Source organism: Triturus cristatus, chromosome 3_2, assembly GCF_964204655.1.
Source record: "Triturus cristatus chromosome 3_2, aTriCri1.1, whole genome shotgun sequence".
In the NCBI taxonomy this organism is placed as follows: domain Eukaryota; kingdom Metazoa; phylum Chordata; class Amphibia; order Caudata; family Salamandridae; genus Triturus; species Triturus cristatus.
The window spans coordinates 808,416,282-808,437,800 of record NC_140584.1 but is presented as its reverse complement, the minus strand read 5'-3'; the positions used below and the strand labels follow the sequence as shown (position 1 = coordinate 808,437,800).

General features: G+C 48.2%; 1 protein-coding gene across 5 annotated transcripts in view; it reads left to right on the top strand.

Moving 5' to 3' along the window:
• CYP20A1 (cytochrome P450 family 20 subfamily A member 1) overlaps nucleotides 1–21,519 on the top strand; it is a 279,688-nt gene that overhangs the window by 75,172 nt on the left and 182,997 nt on the right. For all 5 annotated transcript variants that reach the window (XR_014980004.1, XR_014980003.1, XM_085648947.1 and 2 more), the window contains exon 6: nucleotides 7,422–7,500. Coding sequence is in view for 3 of the 5 variants with exons in the window: in XM_085648947.1 (XP_085505073.1) it covers nucleotides 7,422–7,500 (79 nt within the window). In the remaining 2 variants the exon portion in view is untranslated. The remainder of the gene's footprint in view (nucleotides 1–7,421; nucleotides 7,501–21,519) is intronic.

The window sequence follows — 21,519 nt, the reverse complement described above, 5'->3', positions numbered from 1 at the left end:
GAAAAGTAAGCCTGCAGGTGGCTCGGGCTCGAGCAAACCTCATATCATTGTGCCTATAATACCGTCGGCACCGAAGCGGGCTCCGAGACCGAAATCTCCATCGGCCCCGAAACGTCACTCGGCGCCGACATCTCCACCGGCACCGAAACGTTCTTCGGCGCCGAGGTCTCCACTGACACCAAAAGGCTCGTCGGCACGGAAAGGTTCTTCGGCACCGAAAAATCCACCGGAACCGAAAAGTTCTTCGGCACCAAAAACATCCTCGGTGCCAAAACATGTCCATAAAGAACAAAAATCAAAATCAGAAACAAAAAAGTCGTCGCCAAAGCCGCATTCGGACAGTGAGGAACTCTTTCGGCCTGATCCAAAGCAAAAACGGATTTACATAAATCCGAAAACTGGACATGTCACAGCGGTGCCCTACAAGAAAAGGAAGCTGGACACAACACCTCCTCCAGCACCTCCAAAGAAGAAGGACTGTGCCACTTCACCCATACGTCCTTCCTCTCCTCCATTACCTACTATTCCATCCCCCCCACCGCCTTCACCTCTACCATCTTCTTCTCACACCACCTCCACAGGATGATGATGATTTAGGGGGAGGGGGAGACCCAGATTTCTTTACTTATCCCACTGATCCTACTGATCCCTTTACACTGCCGGACACAGCACCAGTAGATGACTGGACTTACCCTATGCCTGATATGCCTGACCCCACTCCATACCCCTCAAAACCCTCCCCTCCTGATGACCATTTAGGTTTCGGTCAGCTTATAAACAGAGCGGCATCGTTTCATGGTGTCACCATGCACACCGACACTCCTGAGGAGGATTTTCTACTCGACACTTTTGAGCAGTCGCAGAAAACAGTTCACATTCTACCCATGATTAAGGGAGTGATAAAGCATGCCAATGAGGTTTTTAAAGGCCCTGTCAGGGCCAGGGTTCTCAACCCCAGAATAGAAAAAAAATATAGACCGGCGCCACAAGATCCTGCGTACATCAAGGCGCAACTCCCCCTAGACTCACTAGTCGTATCAAATGCCAGAAAACGGGCGAACTCCCAAACAACCGGAGACACGCCACCCCCAGACAAAGAGTCTAAACTCCTGGAGGCTTCGGGCAAAAGGGTTGCCGCTCAAGCTGCTAACCACTGGCGTATTGCAAATACACAAGCCCTATTGGCTCGTTATGATAGAGCCCATTATGATCAATTAGAGGATCTCTTGCAACACCTGCCTGAACCATTCAAAACACAGGCCACTGACCGCATCCAAGAGGGCAAACTCATATCCAATGCTTCCATTAAATGTGCATTAGACGCAGCGGACACCGCCTCTAGGGCAGTCAACACAAGCGTATTGCTTAGACGCCACGCATGGCTGCTCATTTCCGGCTTCAAGCCGGAAGTCCAAACCACCATTCTTGCTCAACCCTTTAATCAGGAGCAACTATTCGGCCCTGCAGTAGACACTGCCCTAGAAAAAATGAAGAAAGATAATGAGACTGCCAAATCTATGGGAGCATTGCAGTCTACTCAACCCAGAGGCTCCTTTTGTCGCTCCTTTCATAGAGGAGCTTCCAAAAATGTGGGAACAGACAACTCTTCCACCTTCAAAGCATCAGGTCAAACATCCCCTAACAGAGGATATTTTAGAGGAGGTTATCTGGGAAACAATACTAAAGGCCGAGGACGGGGCAACAACAACAACACCCGCACCTCTACAGCCACCAAACAGTGACTTGCCACCACTCCCCCCAGACCATTCCACTCCGGTCGGGGGAAGACTTCAACAGTTCCTACCTGTCTGGAATACCACCACTACAGACAGGTGGGTAAGACAAATTATCCAATCTGGCTACTGCCTCGAACTCATAAACCCACCCCCAAACATACCACCCAGGCACCATCCCATGACGTCTCGCCACCTCACGCTCCTCAAACAAGAAATACAGTCTTTGCTTCAAAAACAAGCAATAGAACCTGTTCCACTACAACATCAGGGCACAGGAGTATATTCCCTATACTTCCTCATTCCCAAAAAGGACAAAACCTTAAGACCCATACTGGACCTCAGACTACTAAACCAGTACATACAATCGGATCATTTCCACATGATCACTCTCCAACAGGTTCTTCCATTACTTCAACAAGGAGACTTCCTTGCCACATTAGACCTCAAGGACGCATATTTTCACATCCCTATGCATCCCGCTCACAGGAAGTATCTACGATTCGTGGTAGACGGTCAGCACTATCAGTTTACAGTTCTCCCATTCGGAGTAACAACTGCACCCAGGGTGTTCACCAAATGCTTGGCAGTTGTGGCAGCATACCTCAGGAGACAAGAAATCCATGTCTTCCCCTATCTGGACGATTGGCTCATAAAAGCCAACACTATAGACAAATGCGTTCTCCACACTCACCGCACTATTCAAACCCTTCACAACTTGGGATTTACCATCAACTATCCCAAATCTCAACTACAACCCTCCCAAGTACAACAATACCTAGGAGCCACCATAGACACAGCCAAAGCCGTAGCTTATCCCAGCATAGCCAGGATAGCCAACATACAGAGTCTCATCAAAAAATTTCAAACACAACACTCTCTACCCGCAAGAGTGTTCATGCAACTCTTAGACATGATGGCGTCATCCATCTCCATAGTACCCTACGCACGCCTTCAAATGCGTCCCTTACAGGAATGTCTAGCACAACAGTGGAACCAGGCCCACGGACAACTTACCGATCTGGTGTTGGTGGACAGCCGCTCACTTCGCTCGCTGAAGTGGTGGAACACCATCAACCTGTCCAAAGGGCGGCCATTCTTGGAGCCTATTCCACAAGTTGTGCTGACCACCGACGCATCTCTCACGGGGTGGGGAGCCCACCTCCTTCAACACACCACTCAGGGAAGGTGGACCACGCAACAAAAACAGCTCCACATCAATCACCTAGAACTTCTAGCGGTGTTCCTAGCACTGAAATCCTTCCAAGTGCATCTACAAAACAAGACTGTCCTCATCCGCACGGACAACATGACCACAATGTATTACATACAGAAACAAGGAGGGACACATTCTCTACAAGTGTCCCAACTGGCGCAACAAATTTGGAGATGGGCAATTCCCCGAAACATCTACCTAGCAGAACACCTCCCAGGGGTTCAGAACCAGGTGGCCGACCTCTTAAGTCGCCACACACAGCAGATACACGAATGGGAACTACACCCCAAAGTCTTACTCCCATTCTTCAAAAAGTGGGGACAACCAGACACAGACCTGTTCGCCACACAAGAAAACGCAAAATGCCCAACCTTCGCCGCCAGGTTCCCACACCCACGGTCAAAGGGCAATGCACTATGGATGAACTGGTCAGGCAGATTTGCGTACGCTTTACCGCCTCTCCCGCTCATTCCATTTGTGGTACGCAAACTAAAACAACAGTCGCTGACACTCATCCTAGTGGCTCCCACTTGGGCACGTCAACCCTGGTTCATCACACTTTTGGAACTCTCCCCAGATTTTCTAACCCAGAACCATGGAGAAATCAGACACCCAGATCCTCAAACACTGAACTTGGCAATCTGGCTCCTGAAGTCTTAGAGTTCGGGTACCTCAACCTTCCTCCAGACTGTATGCATATCATTAAAGAAGCCAGGAGACCTACTACTAGGGCATGCTATGCTGCAAAATGGAAACGATTTGCCATTTACTGCGCTAACAATGACATACAACCACTGGATGCTTCCATCCAAAACATAATTTGCTATTTATTACACCTGCAAAGATGCAATTTGGCGTATTCCTCTATACGTCTACACCTAGCGGCATTAGCAGCCTATTTGCAAAATAGACAACACCTGTCCCTCTTTAAGGTACCAGCCATTAAAGCATTTATGGAGGGTCTTAAAAGAATTATTCCTCCAAGGTTACTACCTTCCCCGGTGTGGAACCTTAATATTGTTCTAACAAGGCTCATGGGTCCCCCATTTGAACCAATGCACAAATGCGAACTGCAGTTCCTAACATGGAAAGTGGCTTTCCTCATCGCAGTCACATCCCTGCGAAGAGTAAGTGAAATACAAGCCTTAACTCTCGAAGAACCCTTCCTACAACTACATCGGAACAAAGTGGTTCTTAGGACGAATCCAAAATTCCTCCCTAAAGTCATTTCCCCTTTCCATCTAAACCAGTCAGTCGAACTGCCAGTCTTCTTCCCTAATCCAGACTCAGTAGCTGAAAGGGCACTTCATACCTTAGATGTTAAAAGAGCCTTACTGTATTACATCGACAGAACCAAACCTTTTCGGAAAACCAAGCAACTGTTTGTTGCTTTCGCTCCACCACATAAAGGCAACCCTATTTCCAAATCGGGTATCGCCAGATGGATAGTCAAATGTATCCAAATATGTTACCAAAAAGCTAAACGTACTCTTCCCGTTCCCCCTAGGGCGCACTCCACGTGTAAAATAGGGGCTTCTATGGCATTCTTAGGGAACATCCCCTTAGAAGACATTTGCAAAGCAGCCACATGGTCTACTACACACACCTTCACTAAGCATTACTGTGTTGATGTGCAATCCAAACAACAAGCTTCAGTAGGCCAAGCTGTCCTAAAAACTCTATTCCAAACTGCTGCAACTGATACAGGTGACCACCGCTAGGGGAGACACTGCTATATAGTCTATCCTCAATGTGTGATCTGCAGCTCATATGCCTCGAACGAAATATGCTACTTACCAGTATGCATCTGTTCTTGGCATGTAGAGCTGCAGAGCCACACACGCCCACCCACCTCCCCGGGACCTGTATCCGTTCCAGCATTGTCTTAATTAGACACTACACATGGACATCCTTTCTCTTTACTTCTTATACACTCCATCATTTCCCATCATGGCGAAAAACAATCTGAGGATGGAGTGGATGCCCATGCGCACTGTTGTCCAGGGGAGGAGTCACCAATCTCGTGACCAAAGACTTCTTCCGAAGACAACAACAACCTGCAATCATCCGAGCCCAACACCAGATGGCGATCTTATCCTCAGTGTGTGGCTCTGCAGCTCTACATGCCAAGAACAGATGCATACTGGTAAGTAGCATATTCCATATGTATATATGTGTATGTATATATATATATATATATCAACCTATTCCTAACATTAATAATTCATTTTGCACAAAAAGGAAATGTAACCATCTCTAACTCTTAGCAACACGTCAGAAGGGAACATTTTCACTATTTAAAAACATGTCAGTCAAATTATATAATGTTTTCTCCACAGTTCCTGAAATATCCATAAGTGCTCCAAACATCCCTACTTGGGTTTACCTTATTATTAACACAAAGGTCCAATTACATTCTTCCTCAGGTATAACCCAATCACCATTCCTTCTCTCATCCATTTAGCAGCTCACCGGTGCAGGAGCACTCAGTTGTAGATTGCTTCATTACATTTTTTTTTGATGATTCACCAATAATTCAGTGTTCTCTAGAGCAGAGACATAAAAATAGTTCTCATGAATTCTGTTTGTATTTAAACATAACTAGAACTACTGTATGCCTGATATTTCCATCTCCTTACCTATAAATCTCCCCTGTGTCCCTGCATGAGGTTTTCCACTATTCAGTAAGGATTCCAATTCTGGTCAAATGACCCCCTGTATATAGGGAGAGGATCTATTTAATTGGTGGAGAGCTATTCTCTTTCCGTTAGGTCAAGCTAACCCTTACCAACATTACTTATTGCATCTGGATTTTTTAATTAATAGGTGGATATTTAGTTTCAAGTTGCTACCAACATTTACTTCCAAATTGCTTCAATGGAACCCCAATTAGGTGACCCCACCTTTATTTGTTAAAATCTCACCTTTTATATTGAGACGATTCACTGAAGGATTATTATATTGCCAGAATGCGTATCCGTAGCTAGAATGAAAGAATGGGTATACGCTTTAGACAAAAATACAGTCAGTGTAATACTACCATTTTACCTTTGCTTGCTTCCATTTTATTATATAGCACAACACTGTGTGGCCATGGTCAAAATTGCAAGCATGGACATGCGCTTACAATCATAAGATTAATACGATCCTCTAATAGAAACCCAATGTATATTAGTGCACTAACTAGCTTTGTCACTTTACCACATCATCTACTTATTGGCATTCCCAAAACGCATGCCTCAATTGTTAAATATAGAGCAAAACCACATAGCCATGGCTAAAATTGCCAACATGGACATGCGCTGGCACTCCTAGGACTAGTGTGATCCTCTAATTGAAAACAAAACATTCTCCTAAAAATAAAAACGTTATAAACATGTTCAGTATTGTGCAAGACACATTCTCCTTTGTTGATGTAATGTAAATATCATAGCTATGTGTAAACCTTGTAAAAGGCTTACAGTAGATGCATTTCCACGTTCACATGAACCTTTATTATTAATGCTTTAAAAACCAGCATGTGGGACAATTCAGTACAACCTAAAGTAAGTACTAACCTATTCAAACTACTAATATTAAAAAAAAGAAAAGAAAATAGGTGGGATCTTGCTCATCATTGAATCCCCTTGGATTTAAAGAATACAACAATTCTAACCCATTCATTTCTGTGTGTAGTAACTTTATACGTGAGCCATAATCTCTCAAATCTTGCTTCACTAATTCAAGTACTTGAAATTTTATTCTGGGTATTTGGTGACCTTTTTTATGTAAAATATTTTACCAATGGAGATTTATGAACCTTTAGCCTTAAGTTCGATCTATGTTCATTCCATCTTAATTTGTCCTCTCTTCAACATGTTTCCAACTTAATGTAGTCCATTATTACCGTAGAAGCGTTCTTCACTATCACAGGTTGAGAAGTCTCTTAGTCTTATTTTTTTGCCCTTTTGTCATACATTTGGGAGTGATTGATTTGTAATCATTGAAGGATTATATGTTAAATCTTGATTTTGAAGAATAAAGACTCTGTGGAAATATAACTATGAACACTTACCTTAATATTGCCTTCTCGTAGAGATGAGCACATATTGGGGACAAGAACGTTGCAAACGAGTTAAATTCTGCGACTCTATCTTGGGGGTGTGTGGGGGGGGGTCCATAAGACCCCCTCCCCGTCGCCTCCAGAAGGCTGCTCTCGGGGGCCCACTGACTGTGCTCTTTGGTCTAAAAAAAATGCAGAGCTCATGCGCCTCAGCTTGTGGGAAATCCGAGAATATATGACTATTCCTTTTTGAGGACTGTGCTTGTTAAATATGTGTGTGTGTGTGTAGTATTTCTGTAGCGCAACTGGTTTGTAACGGTAACAGTCTCAATCTGAATTGACCCTTGTTTATAATACGTAACGCTGCGTGAAATAATAAACTGTCAGATGGTGTCATTTATTAACCAAGTTCTTTTTGTACCATTTTTAGATCTGGGAAGAAATTGGGAAAGGTTTCCTGGATGGGTCACTTGAGAAGAGCACAACAAGGAAAAAGCTGTATGAGAATGGTGGGTTAAACTTTAGTTTGTGCAAGCTAAATCTATAAATGCATTAATTATCATTGTATCTGAGCATCTATATTAACCTAGATAGGCAGCAATGGAGCGATGTAAATACTAGATGAGAGTCTAGAATGATTCAAGATTATGTCCAAAAGTTGGTGGGGTGTGGAAGGAGGGCTTGGAAGTTCTCTCCATGGGTTGGTCCCAGAGGCAAAATAAATTGTATTTGTGTGTTTTAAGCAAGTCAATAGGCCGTGACGTAGCAGAGTCGGTGAGCTTCTCCAGAGCTCATTATACAAATCAGTTATTCTGTTCTATCTGTATCGGTCTGCCCACACTGATGTTAACAGCAGCAGTCTTATGAATGCTCAGGCATTATTAGAAACAACAAAAATGAGCACAATAAGTAGCAATGTAGTTCTGTATTCATGAAATTCGTTCTGGTCACAAATCATGCAGAGATCAAATAATTGCAAGTACAAAGGAAGGTTCATATTACTCCTCTGAAACAAACTCTTTAGTTTATGCTTTCCACTTTTACGTGCTAATTGTTTTTGCACACATGCATTGATTATTGGGTTACTAATACGGCTGCCCATATGCCGTTGGACGATATGCAAGGAAGTGCTCAGTCTTTGTCTAAAAGTGATTTTTCCATGATAAAGCATGCCACCTTGTTCCTGATTAATTTCACACCACCAGTTGAATAATCAGTGGCATTATCTTTGAAATGCCCCGATACACTATAGAAATCCACACACTTCCCACTGAAGTAATTAGACTGTGAGCCCTCAACAAAATTTTCACTTATACATCATTCATAGAAGTCCATTATAAATATTTATAAATTTATTTCCAAAACAGGTTACCAAAACTCAATAAGTACAGATGAATTCAGTAAACACTGGTTTTACTGTACCCAGGCATGTTATCAAAGAAGAAACAAAATACATTAAAAAACAAATTAATTTTTGCATTTGGTATCAATGCTGTATAAATTAAATTCATATTTTAAGAACCCAATCAGTGATTATGTCTAATGCAACAGTTGTGACGATAAAATTGGTTATTTGTTCCATTCTATTGAGGGGATTTTTAAACTAAGGTCTCAAATTAAGGTGGCTAAAACATTATGGCACCACAATGGCTACTCCGATGTGAAATATAATGTTATGTTGGTGTGGAGAAACAGCCTATCTAACGGTGTCTTTCCGTGTTCATGAACCTTGGGAAGTTAGTGTTGAACCAGTAATTTTTGTTTTGTCGTGCCCATGCTATGATGCCAGCTCAAATTATCTGGATGTACCAGGTTAGACAACAGAAGTGCAATCCTGTTAGCAAGTAATTTATGTAATACTTTGCAGAGCAGGTTGAGCATTGATAATGGTTGATATGAAGTCAAGTTCAAGAGTTTTCCAGAATGGCTTAGGTAGGGTCACTATTATATGCTGTTTGGAGGTCCGAGATGGTGCGCCTCTGTCATATGCCTCAACTAACATGGACAGCAACTTAGGGTCTAGTAGTGAACTAAAGGTTTCATATAACTTAGTAGGGAGCCTGTCGCACACTGGAGTCTTGTCAGGTGCTGGGGCTTTTATTGCGAAGTTCTGTTGGGATGACATGGGTATTCTGTTTGTCTGCAAAAGACACACAATTGATGGACGGAATGCAGAACAAATCAAAACATTCACCCCCAGTCAAGAAATCTGGAAACAAGCATCCTAGAACCGGTTTCGGGGTTTCACTCCTCTTCAGCCAGGATAGCTTGATTCCAGTGGCACAGTGAGCCCAGGACCCACATCTGGGCATACCTGGCGCATTTAGGGGAGAAAGCAAAAGACACACAATTGATGGACGGAATGCAGAACAAATCAAAACATTCACCCCCAGTCAAGAGATCTGGGTTAAAACCATCATTATTTTGCTCACCATGCCACCCCAGTTTAGACCTGGCCATATGCAAATCAGTCTTGACCCTGTGCCTCATGGGAACAGTCCAGCCCGAACTGCCAAGCCAGGTCCTCCCCTGCCCGGAAAAAAGCATCCTAGAACCGGTTTCGGTGTTTCACCCCTCTTCAGCCAGGATAGCTTGATTCCTTTGGCACAGTGAGCCCAGGACCCACGTCTGGGCATACCTGGCGCACTTAGGGTGAGAAAGCAAAAGACACACAATTGATGGACGGAATGCAGAACAAATCAAAACATTCACCCCCAGTCAAGAGATCTGGGTTAAATCCATCATTCTTTTGCTCACCATGCCACCCCAGTTTAGACCTGGCCATATGCAAATCAGTCTTGACCCTGTGCCTCATGGGAGCAGTCCAGCCCGAACTGCCAAGCCAGGTCCTCCCCGGCCCGAAAACAAGCATCCTAGAACCGGTTTCGGTGTTTCACCCCTCTTCAGCCAGGATAGCTTGATTCCTGTGGCACAGTGAGCCCAGGACCCACGTCTGGGCATACCTGGCGCACTTAGGGTGAGTGGGAAGGGTATGCACAGACGTGGGTCCCGTGCTCTCCATGCAACTGGAATCAAGCTATACTGGCTGAAGAGGGGTGAAACCCCGAAACCGGTCCTAGGATGTTTGTTTCCTGTCCAGGGAGGACCTGGCTTGGCAGTTCGAGCTGGACTGTTCCCATGAGGCACAGGGTCAAGACTGAATTGCATATGGCTGGGTTCAAACTGGAACGGCATGGTGAGCAAAAAAACGATGGATTTAGGCCCAGATCTCTGTACTGGGGTGAATGTATGAAATTGATTTGCATTATGTCCATCAACTGTTGTTTTTGCATTTGTCACCCCGAGTGGCAAGGGTATGCCCAGATGTGGGTCCCGTGCTCTCCATGCCACTGGAATCAAGCTATCCTGGCTGAAGAGGGGTGAAACCCCGAAACCGGTCCTGGGATGCTTGTTTCCAGTCCAGGGAGGACCTGGCTTGGCAGTTCGGGCTAGACTGTTCCCATGAGGCACAGGGTCAAGACTGATTTGCATATGGCTGGGTTCAAACTGGAACGGCATGGTGAGCAAAAAAACGATGGATTTAGGCCCAAATTTCTTTACTGGGGTGAATGTATGACATTGATCTGCATTCTGTCCATCAACTGTTGTGTTTTTTTTTTGTATTCTGTTTGTCTGTCTGCCAAGCAGTTACTCTCTTCATCTTTGCGTATGTAATGGGACATTTGTATGCCCCAGGACCTGCTAGTTCTGGCAAAATATCGGCAGTTTATCTGGTTATCTGGTGGACACTTGCATTCATGTTCTCTCCCTAGAGGATAGCGAAATGAAACTACAGCAAGACGTGGGGAATGGATGGCCTGCCAGCTGAATTCTGTGTTGCTTATGAGGTGTTAAGTTCTCCTTGGTTACTGCACCCTTATAACTCGTCCAGAGATGCAGGAAGCTTGCCTGATACAACCAACGAAGCACTGATTGTAGTGCTACAAAAAGCCAGGTCAAGATCCTTTGGATCTGACTTCATACCTCCCACTTTCCAAGATAATAAAATATTGAGCAGGATCCTGGCCTCTTGCTTGTTTAGAGTGGTACCTTCATTAGTACATCCCAATCAGCTTGGATTTGTGCCTGGGCAGCATTTCATATAATCTGAAGAGACTGTTTCATGAAATGGGGAGTGTGAAAGGCTCTGACAGCCAAGCAGCAATTGATATAGAAAAAGCCTTTGATACATTTAGTTGAGAGTATATCTATGCCACACTGCACCATACCTAATTTGGGGAGCTTTTTCTTCAGTGGTTCAAACTATTCAATGGCCCCTACTGCAAGAATTAAGAGAGGTGCAATCATTTCACAAAGGTGGCATGACTTTATACGAACCTGTCGGGAGTTTTCATTGTCTCCTTTAATCGTTGCATTAGTAATGGAGCCACTGGTGTAGGGTGTGAGAAGGGATGCTAATTACAGAGGAGTGAGGCTTTTTGGTTTAACTCATAAAATATTGCTGTACCCAAAGTAGGTATTATTGCACCTCTCTAAACTTCTCCGAGATATGCAAGTGGCCCTTCAGATATTAAATTGTTTTGGTTGAGTGTCCATGCTCATAATAAATAAGGCTGAAACTCATCTCTTTCCTCTACTAGGCAGCGCAGTGACTGATACAATTTTGAAACCTGAATTGGGTATTGAATGGACTGAGATGTAAATACTAGATATTTAAAATATCTGGGAGTTAGAATTTATGTGCAGCACAGAGTCATAGTTGGAAATTATGCTTGCGTGAAAGCAGCATTGCGCAGACTTGTGACTTTTTGGTGAAGACGCTGACCACAATGGTGTGTGGGTCAGATACCCCAACCAGGTTAGTCCTGGTCAAATATTTTACCTTTTGACTTTAGTCCTTTCAGTCCCGATACGCCACAGAAGTACACTTTTAAATGCCACCAGGTCTTCAGGGGAGGCACTTAGAGACTGACAGAGTGGCAGACAGAGGCCACGAGAAGGGTCCAATCTAAGTCAAGTTGCAGCTGGGCAGTTCCAGGAAAATACCTTTTTCATCTTGTATCACTGAAGCTTTAACAGAATGTCACCTTTATGACCCTTGGAGCCCTCTTCTTTGTCCTGGGTACAAGATGGAGCAAGTCCAGACCTTTAGCGCTTCTGTCAGGTCACACACAGCAGGTCCAGCTCTCCTCTGTTCTTTCTGAGGTTCAGAAGTGTTCTGAAGCGGATGCCAGTAGAAGCCACATTTATGCCTGGCATGAGCTAGTGGGTGGGAATGGCTCTTGGGCATGCCCTAACCAATGGGGTAAACATTCTCTGGCCAATGGTTCCCCTTTTGTTTGTGTTTCAAGGTGGCAAAAGTCTTCAGCCACACTAAACGTGGGGGTGTGTGGGCAAGTAGTGTACTTTGATAAACCTAGTGTCCTACCATATCTTTAACACTAAAATCCAGTTTGGGGCAGTTACTGTACTTACAATAAACCCAGAGACAGAAGTATGGTTGAACAAAAGTAGGGTTTTCCAGCAACCAGGCCGTAGATGCACAAAAAATGTTGGCATCCTGTTTCCCTTCATTTCAAGTGTCCCTTGTGGTATATCTAATACCCGGTAGACCTGTTAAACAGTATTTGACATTTAATTAGGATTTGACACTAATGTGAAAAAGGATGCTCACAGCCCCACCCTGCATATTCTATTGGAGTAATTTCTGCCCATTCAGGTCAGCCTAATGTTTCTCCATGGAAACACTCTGCACCTGTTCAAATGCTAATTGCTGGCTGGCAGAAGAGATAGAGCAAATGCAAATTTCACTCAGGGAAAAGGGAACTTCTATAAGTTACATTTGCTTAATATTTATTAAAAATCTCTCTACACCATTTAATTAGATTTTTAATTTCTTTTAAAAATAGCGGTTTACACATTTTTCTAGCTTATCCCGTTACCAAGGTGTAAGGTATTAACATTTTTAATCTGTACTCCTATTTTTTTACATGGGACAGCTTGGCCTGCTTCAGTGAAAATAGCTTAGGGGTACTGGTCACTGTAAGGGCGTGTTCATTTCTACATGACTTACTCTTAAATACCAGGCACTCTGCCTTGTGGGCCTCAAGGCTTATATAGTGATGACTTCTTGATATTTAAAAGGGAGGTTTTGACCTGTCGAGTTTAATTTTACATGTCAAATTGTAGTTTTTATAGTGCTACAGTCACACTACACTGGTAGGTCAGAAACCATGTTTGCACTACCACTGTAGAGGAAGGCTCAATAAGTTGTGCAGTCCACTAGTGGCACATAACTTTCAGGTCCTGGGTACATTTTGTACCATATACTAGACACTTATAGTTGTGCTAAATATACCATTTAGCAGTATGCCAATTCGGTCATGTTTAGAAGGGGAACATACACACTGTACTACTGATTAGCAGTGGTAAAGTGCATAAAGTTATAAAATCAGGAAAAATAAAAGTGCAATGAAAGGCGAGGAATCTGGCATAACCACGCAGAAAAGGTGAATTTCTTACAGTGACTGTAGCATACACCCTAGGTAGCCAGTCTAGAACATTAGCAGTATGAGGGCCAAGGAACAGATAGTGAAAAGATGAATATGAAATTTAAAAAAAAGATGATTCATTTACAGCAAGGAGCTTAAGAAATCTTCCAGAATTAGAGAAAGATTTCATTCTGCCAATGTGAAAGATTATCGTTTAGAACAAGCTTATTCATGTTATTTGTCAGACATGCGGAATACGAACTGAGGAACCCCCACACAGATGGGATGCTTTTTAAAATTCTTAACAATATGCATGTGTCATAATGCCTATACATTGTTGTATAAGGTTCTTAGGCAGATGATTACAGTTGATGGTTGGTGCAATATGCTTAAATGGGAAGAATCCCTAGGCAAGGAGTTTTCAGATTCACAATAAGATAGAATTAGATGTTTCCCAGGGAAATTATTCAGGCATGCTAGGTTCAATCATATGCAATCAGTTATTCAGACAATATCTTTGACCCCTTGAGATTACACCGGATTTACACGAAGATCCCTAGTAAATGCCTCAAGTTTAGGGATCCAAATGCAAACTTTATTGCATGATGTGACTATGTAAGCGATCGGTGGGTACTGGTAAAACTGTATGACGATCTTTACTTAAATAATGGGCAGGCATTATTTACCCACTTCCATGGTATGTCTCTTGGGGGAGATGTCTAGACCAAAGAAAGTTAGAATCTAAAGTAACTTTGTATATCTGACGTTGTTGGCCAAAAGTCGGATATCCAGGTGCTACAAATTGCCTACTCCAGCTAAAGTAGAGAACTTGATGATGAAACCAAGGAGCTAGGTGGAGGCCATAATCTGTGTGATCTGGACCATAGGGCAGAGAGCTAGGATCATAAGCGTTGCACAAGCATGAGAAGCACTGTTAATGCAACTTCCTAAACAAATCCTTGTCCATCGTGAGCTATATCGGGAAGTTGTACATAATCATGTGGCATGGCTTTTCTTGTGCCAGAGTTAGACCCCTTAGGAATTAGTGCCATTTTTACATGCATATAGTCCTTTCCTAAAGTTGCCTTCTCTTTGCCACATCAGCCTTTGGCACACATTTGCGTTTGTGACTCTTGGACTAGTTTCTTGGAAACACTGCCCTTGCTGACACAGAACACTTACTATCACACTGCCTTGACATTAGGGACATGGCCCTCGCGTGTGTGACACAAAGGCGTTTATTACGTCCATGTGGCGGCCCAGTTATCTGTGAAATGCAAATAATGGCAGGCCAATCGCAATATCTGCCTGAGGCAAGGATACCATACTGGAGGAGACACTTCTGCTGACTTTGAGGGGTCCCTGCATGCCAGAGCTTTTACCTAGCAGCTGACTGACATCTCCGTGAGGGGTGTCCAGTTCATTACCAAGACAGGGTCTTACACTCTTATCCATCAGGTAATGGGGTTAGATCATCCATGAGAGGACTTCTTGGCAAAACATACATCTGTGCCCTAGACACGTAGGTTAGGGTTTCATATTGTAGGAGTACGCTACATAGTTGCACTATTGTATATGTATGCATATATAAGTTGTCAACAAAATGGTCGAGCTATGCATTTTGTTCATCGTTCTGACATTCCGTATACATTTTGTCTGCTTCTGTCTATTAATCATCGCAGCCCCTCTGTGTATTCTTTGTATATCTCTTTGAGCAAAAGAGAGCACAAATGACTGAACAAAAAGCTGGAAGTCTGTCACCACGGTTCCTGAGGAAACAGAGTTGTCATGTGCAGTGATTGCCAGAACTGTTCGCCCCTGTTTAGATTTGGGGGGTAATGGTGGCACTGCGGGGGCGGAGCTTAGCTCGCAACGAAGATGGCTGCTTGAGCTCGGAGCTCCGGCGAGCCACTCCATATATCCGCAAATAATCCTTACTCCTACGTCTCCCGAAACAGCGGCGACCCCCAGTGGAACATCCGGAGGTGCTGGGCAGCCGACCGCCGCGATTTCTGGCCCGCTTGAGCGAGGGGGCGCCCTCCGGAGACGTCGACCCAGGAGGCGTCCGAGGCCGCAGATCCACGGCCTCGAGTGAGAGAGACGGCCGACGACGTGACGCAACGTGCGGCCGGCGGCGGCCGCGAGGGACGGACCCGTGGCGCATAGTGGCGGACAGCGGTGATCGGCTGTGGTGACCCGCGACGAGCAAAGAGGCAACAGGCAGCGCTGTGTGCTGGGCGCCGGGAAGTAGTGACCTAGATCGGCGGAGAGCACGCTGGGAGGCCCTGGGTGAGTCCAGCGCTGCTCGGAGAGCGGACGGCCGGCGGCACCCCCTTCGAGTCCCGAGGCCAGCGAGATCAGAGGCGGAGCGGCTCGGAGTGAGAGCAGGTGGGGGCAATTCTGGGCCTCGTTGAAGCGGCGGCCTGGGCTGGGGGCGCTGGGGTGCTCGGCAGCGGCAGTGCGGAGGAGGCAACACGACAAGAGAAACCACGGGTGAGGAGCCTCCGGGGCAGAGCTGGGCGAGAACACCACGAGCAGGGAGTGAGAGAAGCGGAGGCAGTGTGGGCGGCCTAACGACGACACGGTGAAGACTGCTGACGGCTGGTACGCCGGGTGGTTCCATCGGGTGCTGCACAAGCCGCCAGGGCGCCTGCGGGGGGCTGCCTGCGATCGCGATACAGCCACGCGGCCGCGGGAGCGTGCCCAGGCCGGACGACATCTTGCTGACCGGAGTGTGGGTGCAAGATGGGTAAGCCCGACAAAACCCAGTCGAAACTGAAGTTCGCGCAGCGGCGCCCCCAGACGCAGTCACCGCAGGAGGATGCTGCGGGAGGCGGATCTGAGCCTGCGGAGGACGACCGGGACATGCGGAGCCTCTTGTTGTCCATGGAGAAGGGGTTGCAGAGCGGCATCACTGCCCTGGGCGCGAAGATTGACGCGCTCTCCTACCGAATGGACCGCATGGGGGAACGCCTGGACAAGCACTCGGAACGCCTGGACCAGGCTGATGGTCGCATATCGGAGGTGGAGGGCGCGCAGACGACACTGGATCGCGACCACAGGAAGCTCGAGCGCCAACTGCAGATGCTGCAGGACAAAACGGAGGACTTAGAGGCCCGTTCTCGGCGATGCAACCTGCGAATCACTGGCCTGCCGGAGTCCACTGCCACGGGCCGCATGGAGACCTTCGTAGAAACGATGTTGATTGCGCTGCTGGGGAAGGATGTGTTCTCCGGGATGTTTGTGGTGGAAAGAGCGCACAGGTCCCTGGGCCCAAGGCCCCCGCCGGGTGCACCGCCCCGGCCGGTCATAGCGAAACTATTGAATTATAGGGACCGTGATGCAGCGCTGAGAGCGGCCCGGGAAAAGAAGACATTGTTCTACGAGGGGTCGCCCATCTCGCTCTACCCGGACTTCACGGCCCGGGTCCAGGAGGCCAGGCGACAGTTTGTCCCCGCCAAAAAGCAACTCCGAGAACTGGGAGTGGACTATGCAATGCTGTACCCGGCTAAGCTGCGAGTCAACCGGCAGGGCAAGTCGCACATTTTCCAAGACCCTAAAGCGCTCCAGAAGGCATTGAAAGACTGGGCGAAGGAGCCGCGCCGGAGTCCGGTGACGTCGCCGCGGGGGGATGAGAGAGCCGAAGACCTGGACACACAGGACTGACCATGAGTGCAGGTCCCACCTAGTTGGTACATTTGGGGTGACAGGATTGGAGGAAGAGATGTAAGCATTGGAGGGCACGGGTGGGGGGAGTTTGGACTATATCGCTATGGGGTACAGTACATTGTGAGATGCACCCCCCCCCCCTGATTCGGCGCTATAGTGACTCACATTGACAGTGACTCATCCCCCAATTGCTCTAATCCTGTATAGGGTTGTAGTTGACGCTGCTGGGGCCTCCAATCTGGGAGGACCGAGGGAGGGACTGGGAGATATAACAGTGGCTCGCTGGACCGGGCGGCGGCAGTTAGGTGTTAGGTGCTTCCACACTAGTGTGTGAGCGCTGAGCGACCTCCGCCCGCGTGTACGTCCCACACCTTTAAGGGTTCAAAGTTATGGGTGGGGTGGCGGGAGGTAAGGGGTGCCCAAGTTTGGGAATCTGCAAGGCCGAGTTGGGGTGGGTCTTCTGTGGGTGGGGGGGAGGGAGGGGTTTGAGTTACGGGGGTTTGAGGTCACTAAGTCGGGGTGCGCGTTTTGATCTGCTTGTAAGCTCCTGCGCTTGGCGACGCGCTCAGTTGAAGGATTTGCACCCTAGAGCAAGCTATGGCTGACACCGAAGCGGCCACACCTGAGAGGCACGACACACTAAGAATCCTCACTTGGAATGTAAGGGGACTTAATGATTACCGCAAAGCCCGAAAGGTGGTGCACTATCTTAAGAGGCATAGGATAGATATAGCTTTCCTACAGGAGACACATCTCCCTAACAACAGCCCTATCCTACGCACTAGGGACCTTAGGGAGGCACATGCGGCGGGGTTCACTACACACTCTCGAGGGGTGTTGACGTGGGTGAGCCCGCGGGTGGAGCACAGATTGCAGTACATGGCCTCGGACAACGCGGGCAGGTATGCGCTCACGCGCTTCCAGGGAAAGGGCATGGATTTACTCCTGGTTAACTGTTATGGGCCGAACTATGACTGCCCTGAGTTTTTCACAGCGCTGACAGCGGCGGTGGGGGATGCAGGCGCGCGGCATGTGCTTTGGGGCGGCGACTTTAATGTAGTTTTGGACCCGGAGCTGGATCGCTCAGGCGGCCCGAAACGAGCGCAACCGGCGGCAGCGAAGGCGATTGCTCGAGGTATGCTCTGTTTGGATCTCGTTGATTTGTGGAGAACTCGTAACCCGGCAATAGGGGGCTACACACATTACTCCGCATACCATAACCTGCATACGCGTATAGATTACTGGCTACTATCTGCGCCCCTCCTGCCGCAGATACGCGAGTGCACGGTACTCCCGCGCACGCTTTCCGACCATTCGCCGATACTGATCTCCCTGACGGCGCCCAGAAGGGTCCCCCCGCCGTTACTTTGGCGATTTCCCCCATACTCGCTGCAAGATCCCCTGTTCAAGGAGGAGCTGACGGCCGCGATCGAGCTATTCTTTGCCACCAATCTAGGCTCCGTGGAGGACTTCCAGACAGTTTGGGAGACCTTTAAGGTCCACATTCGCGGTCTGGCGATGGCCAAACACTCGGGGGTACTCCGAGATATCCGGCGACGCCTTGCGACGCAGGAACGTGACCTGGCTGCACTTGAGGCAAGACTGCTGGAGACGGGTGGAGAGGACGCTGCTGCGGAGCTAAAAACACTCCTGGCAGAGTACCACGAAACTGCTGATGCAGAGGTGCTGCATTTAGGGAAGTACGCTACGGCCAGGGTTTATGGTGAGGGTGATAGACCGGGGTCGGTGTTAGCTAATCTGCTCAAGGCTAGCAGACGCAGACCTGCCGTCACGCAGATCAAGTCGGGGGATGGCTCGCTGCTCCTGACAGATGAGGAGGTGGTGGAGCGATTCAGGACGTATTATGCCGCGCTCTACGCTTCTCGGCAGGCGGGGATGGAAGACAGCATAGGGGACTACCTTGACTATATAAAGTTGCCGTTCCTAGCGAACGAACACAGGGAGTTTCTATCCCTGCCTGTCGAGAGGGATGAAATTCTAGAGGCTCTGGCGGGCATGAAGGCGCAGAGCGCCCCTGGAGCTGATGGACTCACGGTCGCGTTCTACCGCGCTTTTATAGACCAGCTTTTGCCGCACGTGTCGACGCTGTTCGACGATATGTGCATTAAGGGACATATGCCACCGTCCATGCGCGAGGCGCTATTGGTCGCTATTCCAAAGCCGGGAAAACCACCCGATGAGTGCAGCTCCTATCGACCACTATCGCTGCTCAACGTGGATGCGAAGCTGTATGCCAAGGTCCTGGCCACCCGGTTGGCCCTACTCGCTCCCGAGCTGGTCTCCCCAGAGCAGGCAGGGTTCATGCCCGGCAGGAACCTCACATACAATTTGCGGACAGTGTTTGGCGTCATGCAACATGTTCGCCCTGACGTGCGCGCGCTCGCTGTCTTCCTCGACATGGAAAAGGCCTTTGACTCTGTCGAATGGCCATTCATGCGACAGGTCCTGACTAGAATGGGGCTAGGCCCGATCTTCCTCCAAATGATAGGGGTGCTGTATAGTAGCCCCACGGCGAGAATACGATTGGGCGATCGAGTCACGGAACCAATAGCAATCTCGAGGGGCACGAGGCAGGGCTGCCCCCTATCGCCTCTGCTGTACGCCCTGGTGGCGGAGCCGCTGGCATGCGCTATGCGTGAATACCATAGCCTGCGAGGTATTAATTTTCCAACTTACAGGATAACGATATCCACGTATGCAGATGACACCCTGCTGTATGTCCGGGACCCAGAAAATAACCTGGCCCCGGTACTGAGGGAGGTTGTTCAATTTGGAGCGCTCTCCGGGCTGAAGGTTAACTGGGACAAGTCGATCATGTTCCCGCTGACACCGGTCACGACCCCATTTGATATGGAATACCCGTTGCGCTAGTCGGAGGACCCGATCCGATACCTGGGGATACAGCTCCATAGGGACTCAGAAGTGGTGCTGTCTGAGAATTACGGGAGGGCCATCAGTAAACTGGAGGACGACGTGGAGACCTGGATCAAGCTGCCCCTTTCGTTATTGGGGCGCATATCCATCATGAAAATGGTGGTGCTCCCTCGGTTTCTGTTTCTGTTTGCGAACATCCCCATGGTGCTGTCACGCGCTTTCTTCGCGCGGCTACAGGCATCAATGCTAAGGCTGGCGTGGGGTGGCAAGCAGGCGCGGACAAGCTGGAGAGTGCTGACGCTACCTTACCAGATGGGTGGCCTAGGAGCACCCGACATGGAGCTGTATTATCGGGTGGCGCAGGGGGCTCAGGCGCATAGCTGGATCCACGGGGGTGAGACTGTCCCGTATCTCACGTTAGAGACATTATTTGCGGCGCCGCTACCGCTCCCCGCGGTCATTTTTGGGCATCCGGATCGTCGCACGGGATTCCTTGATTCCTTGAACTCCACTAGGCATGCCTGGAACTGTATACTGCAGCGCGAATCGGGGGCGCAGCTATATTCACCGGCAATGTCAATTGCTTGGGCGGTGTGGCTGGCCCCTTGTAATGAGGAAGCAGTGCGGCGAACACTTCGCGAGATGGGTGTACACACCGTGGGCGACATGTTTGCTGACGGCCAAGTCAAGACGTGGGAGGCGGTGGCGGCCTTGGGCATCGAGGGCACGCAGCTGCAGCGTTTTCAGTATCACAGAGTTAGACATGCCTGGAAACAGTTGTTGGGGGGTGACATGGAGGAGCCGGCGGAGGTTCCGGAACTGACATACATAATTAAGAATGATAACCCCCGCGGGCTGATCTCTAAGCTGTACCGAATGGCGCAATCTCATAGGGTGCACGAGTTTGCAAAAAGCAGGCTGGACTGGCAAAGGGACTTAGGGATCACAATTGACGATGCTATGTGGGCGTACTGCTGCACGGGGATCAAACGCATCTCTCTGCATGGCAGACATCGACTCGTCCATTTCAAGTTCCTCAACAGGTACTACTACACACCAGAGCGCTTGCATAGATATGGACTGCGTGACGACCCTGTATGTGAACGGTGCACACACCCGGCTGCGGACTTCCTACACCTAGCGTGGCACTGCCCGGGCATATACAGCTACTGGGAAGCGGTATTCCAACAGATAGTGGGGGTGACGGGGGTAGCGCTGGCTCTGGACCCGGCAGTGGCGTTATTGGGGCATTCCAGAGTGGTGCCGAAGGCGGCCCGACGCCTGGTGGATATGGGGATGCTTGTTGCGAAGCGACGAGTTGCGATGAGCTGGATGCGTGGCCCCGTGCCCACGGTGGAGCAGTGGAAGCGAGATGTGCTATACTGCTGCACCCAAGCGGAGAGGTTCAGTGAGTTGCTGCCACCGCGTAGTCGGCCTAAAAACTTCTGGGAATTATACGTGGAGTACCTGAGCGGTCGGGAGACTGTCGCGGGGAGCCCGGAAGGGGGTCCT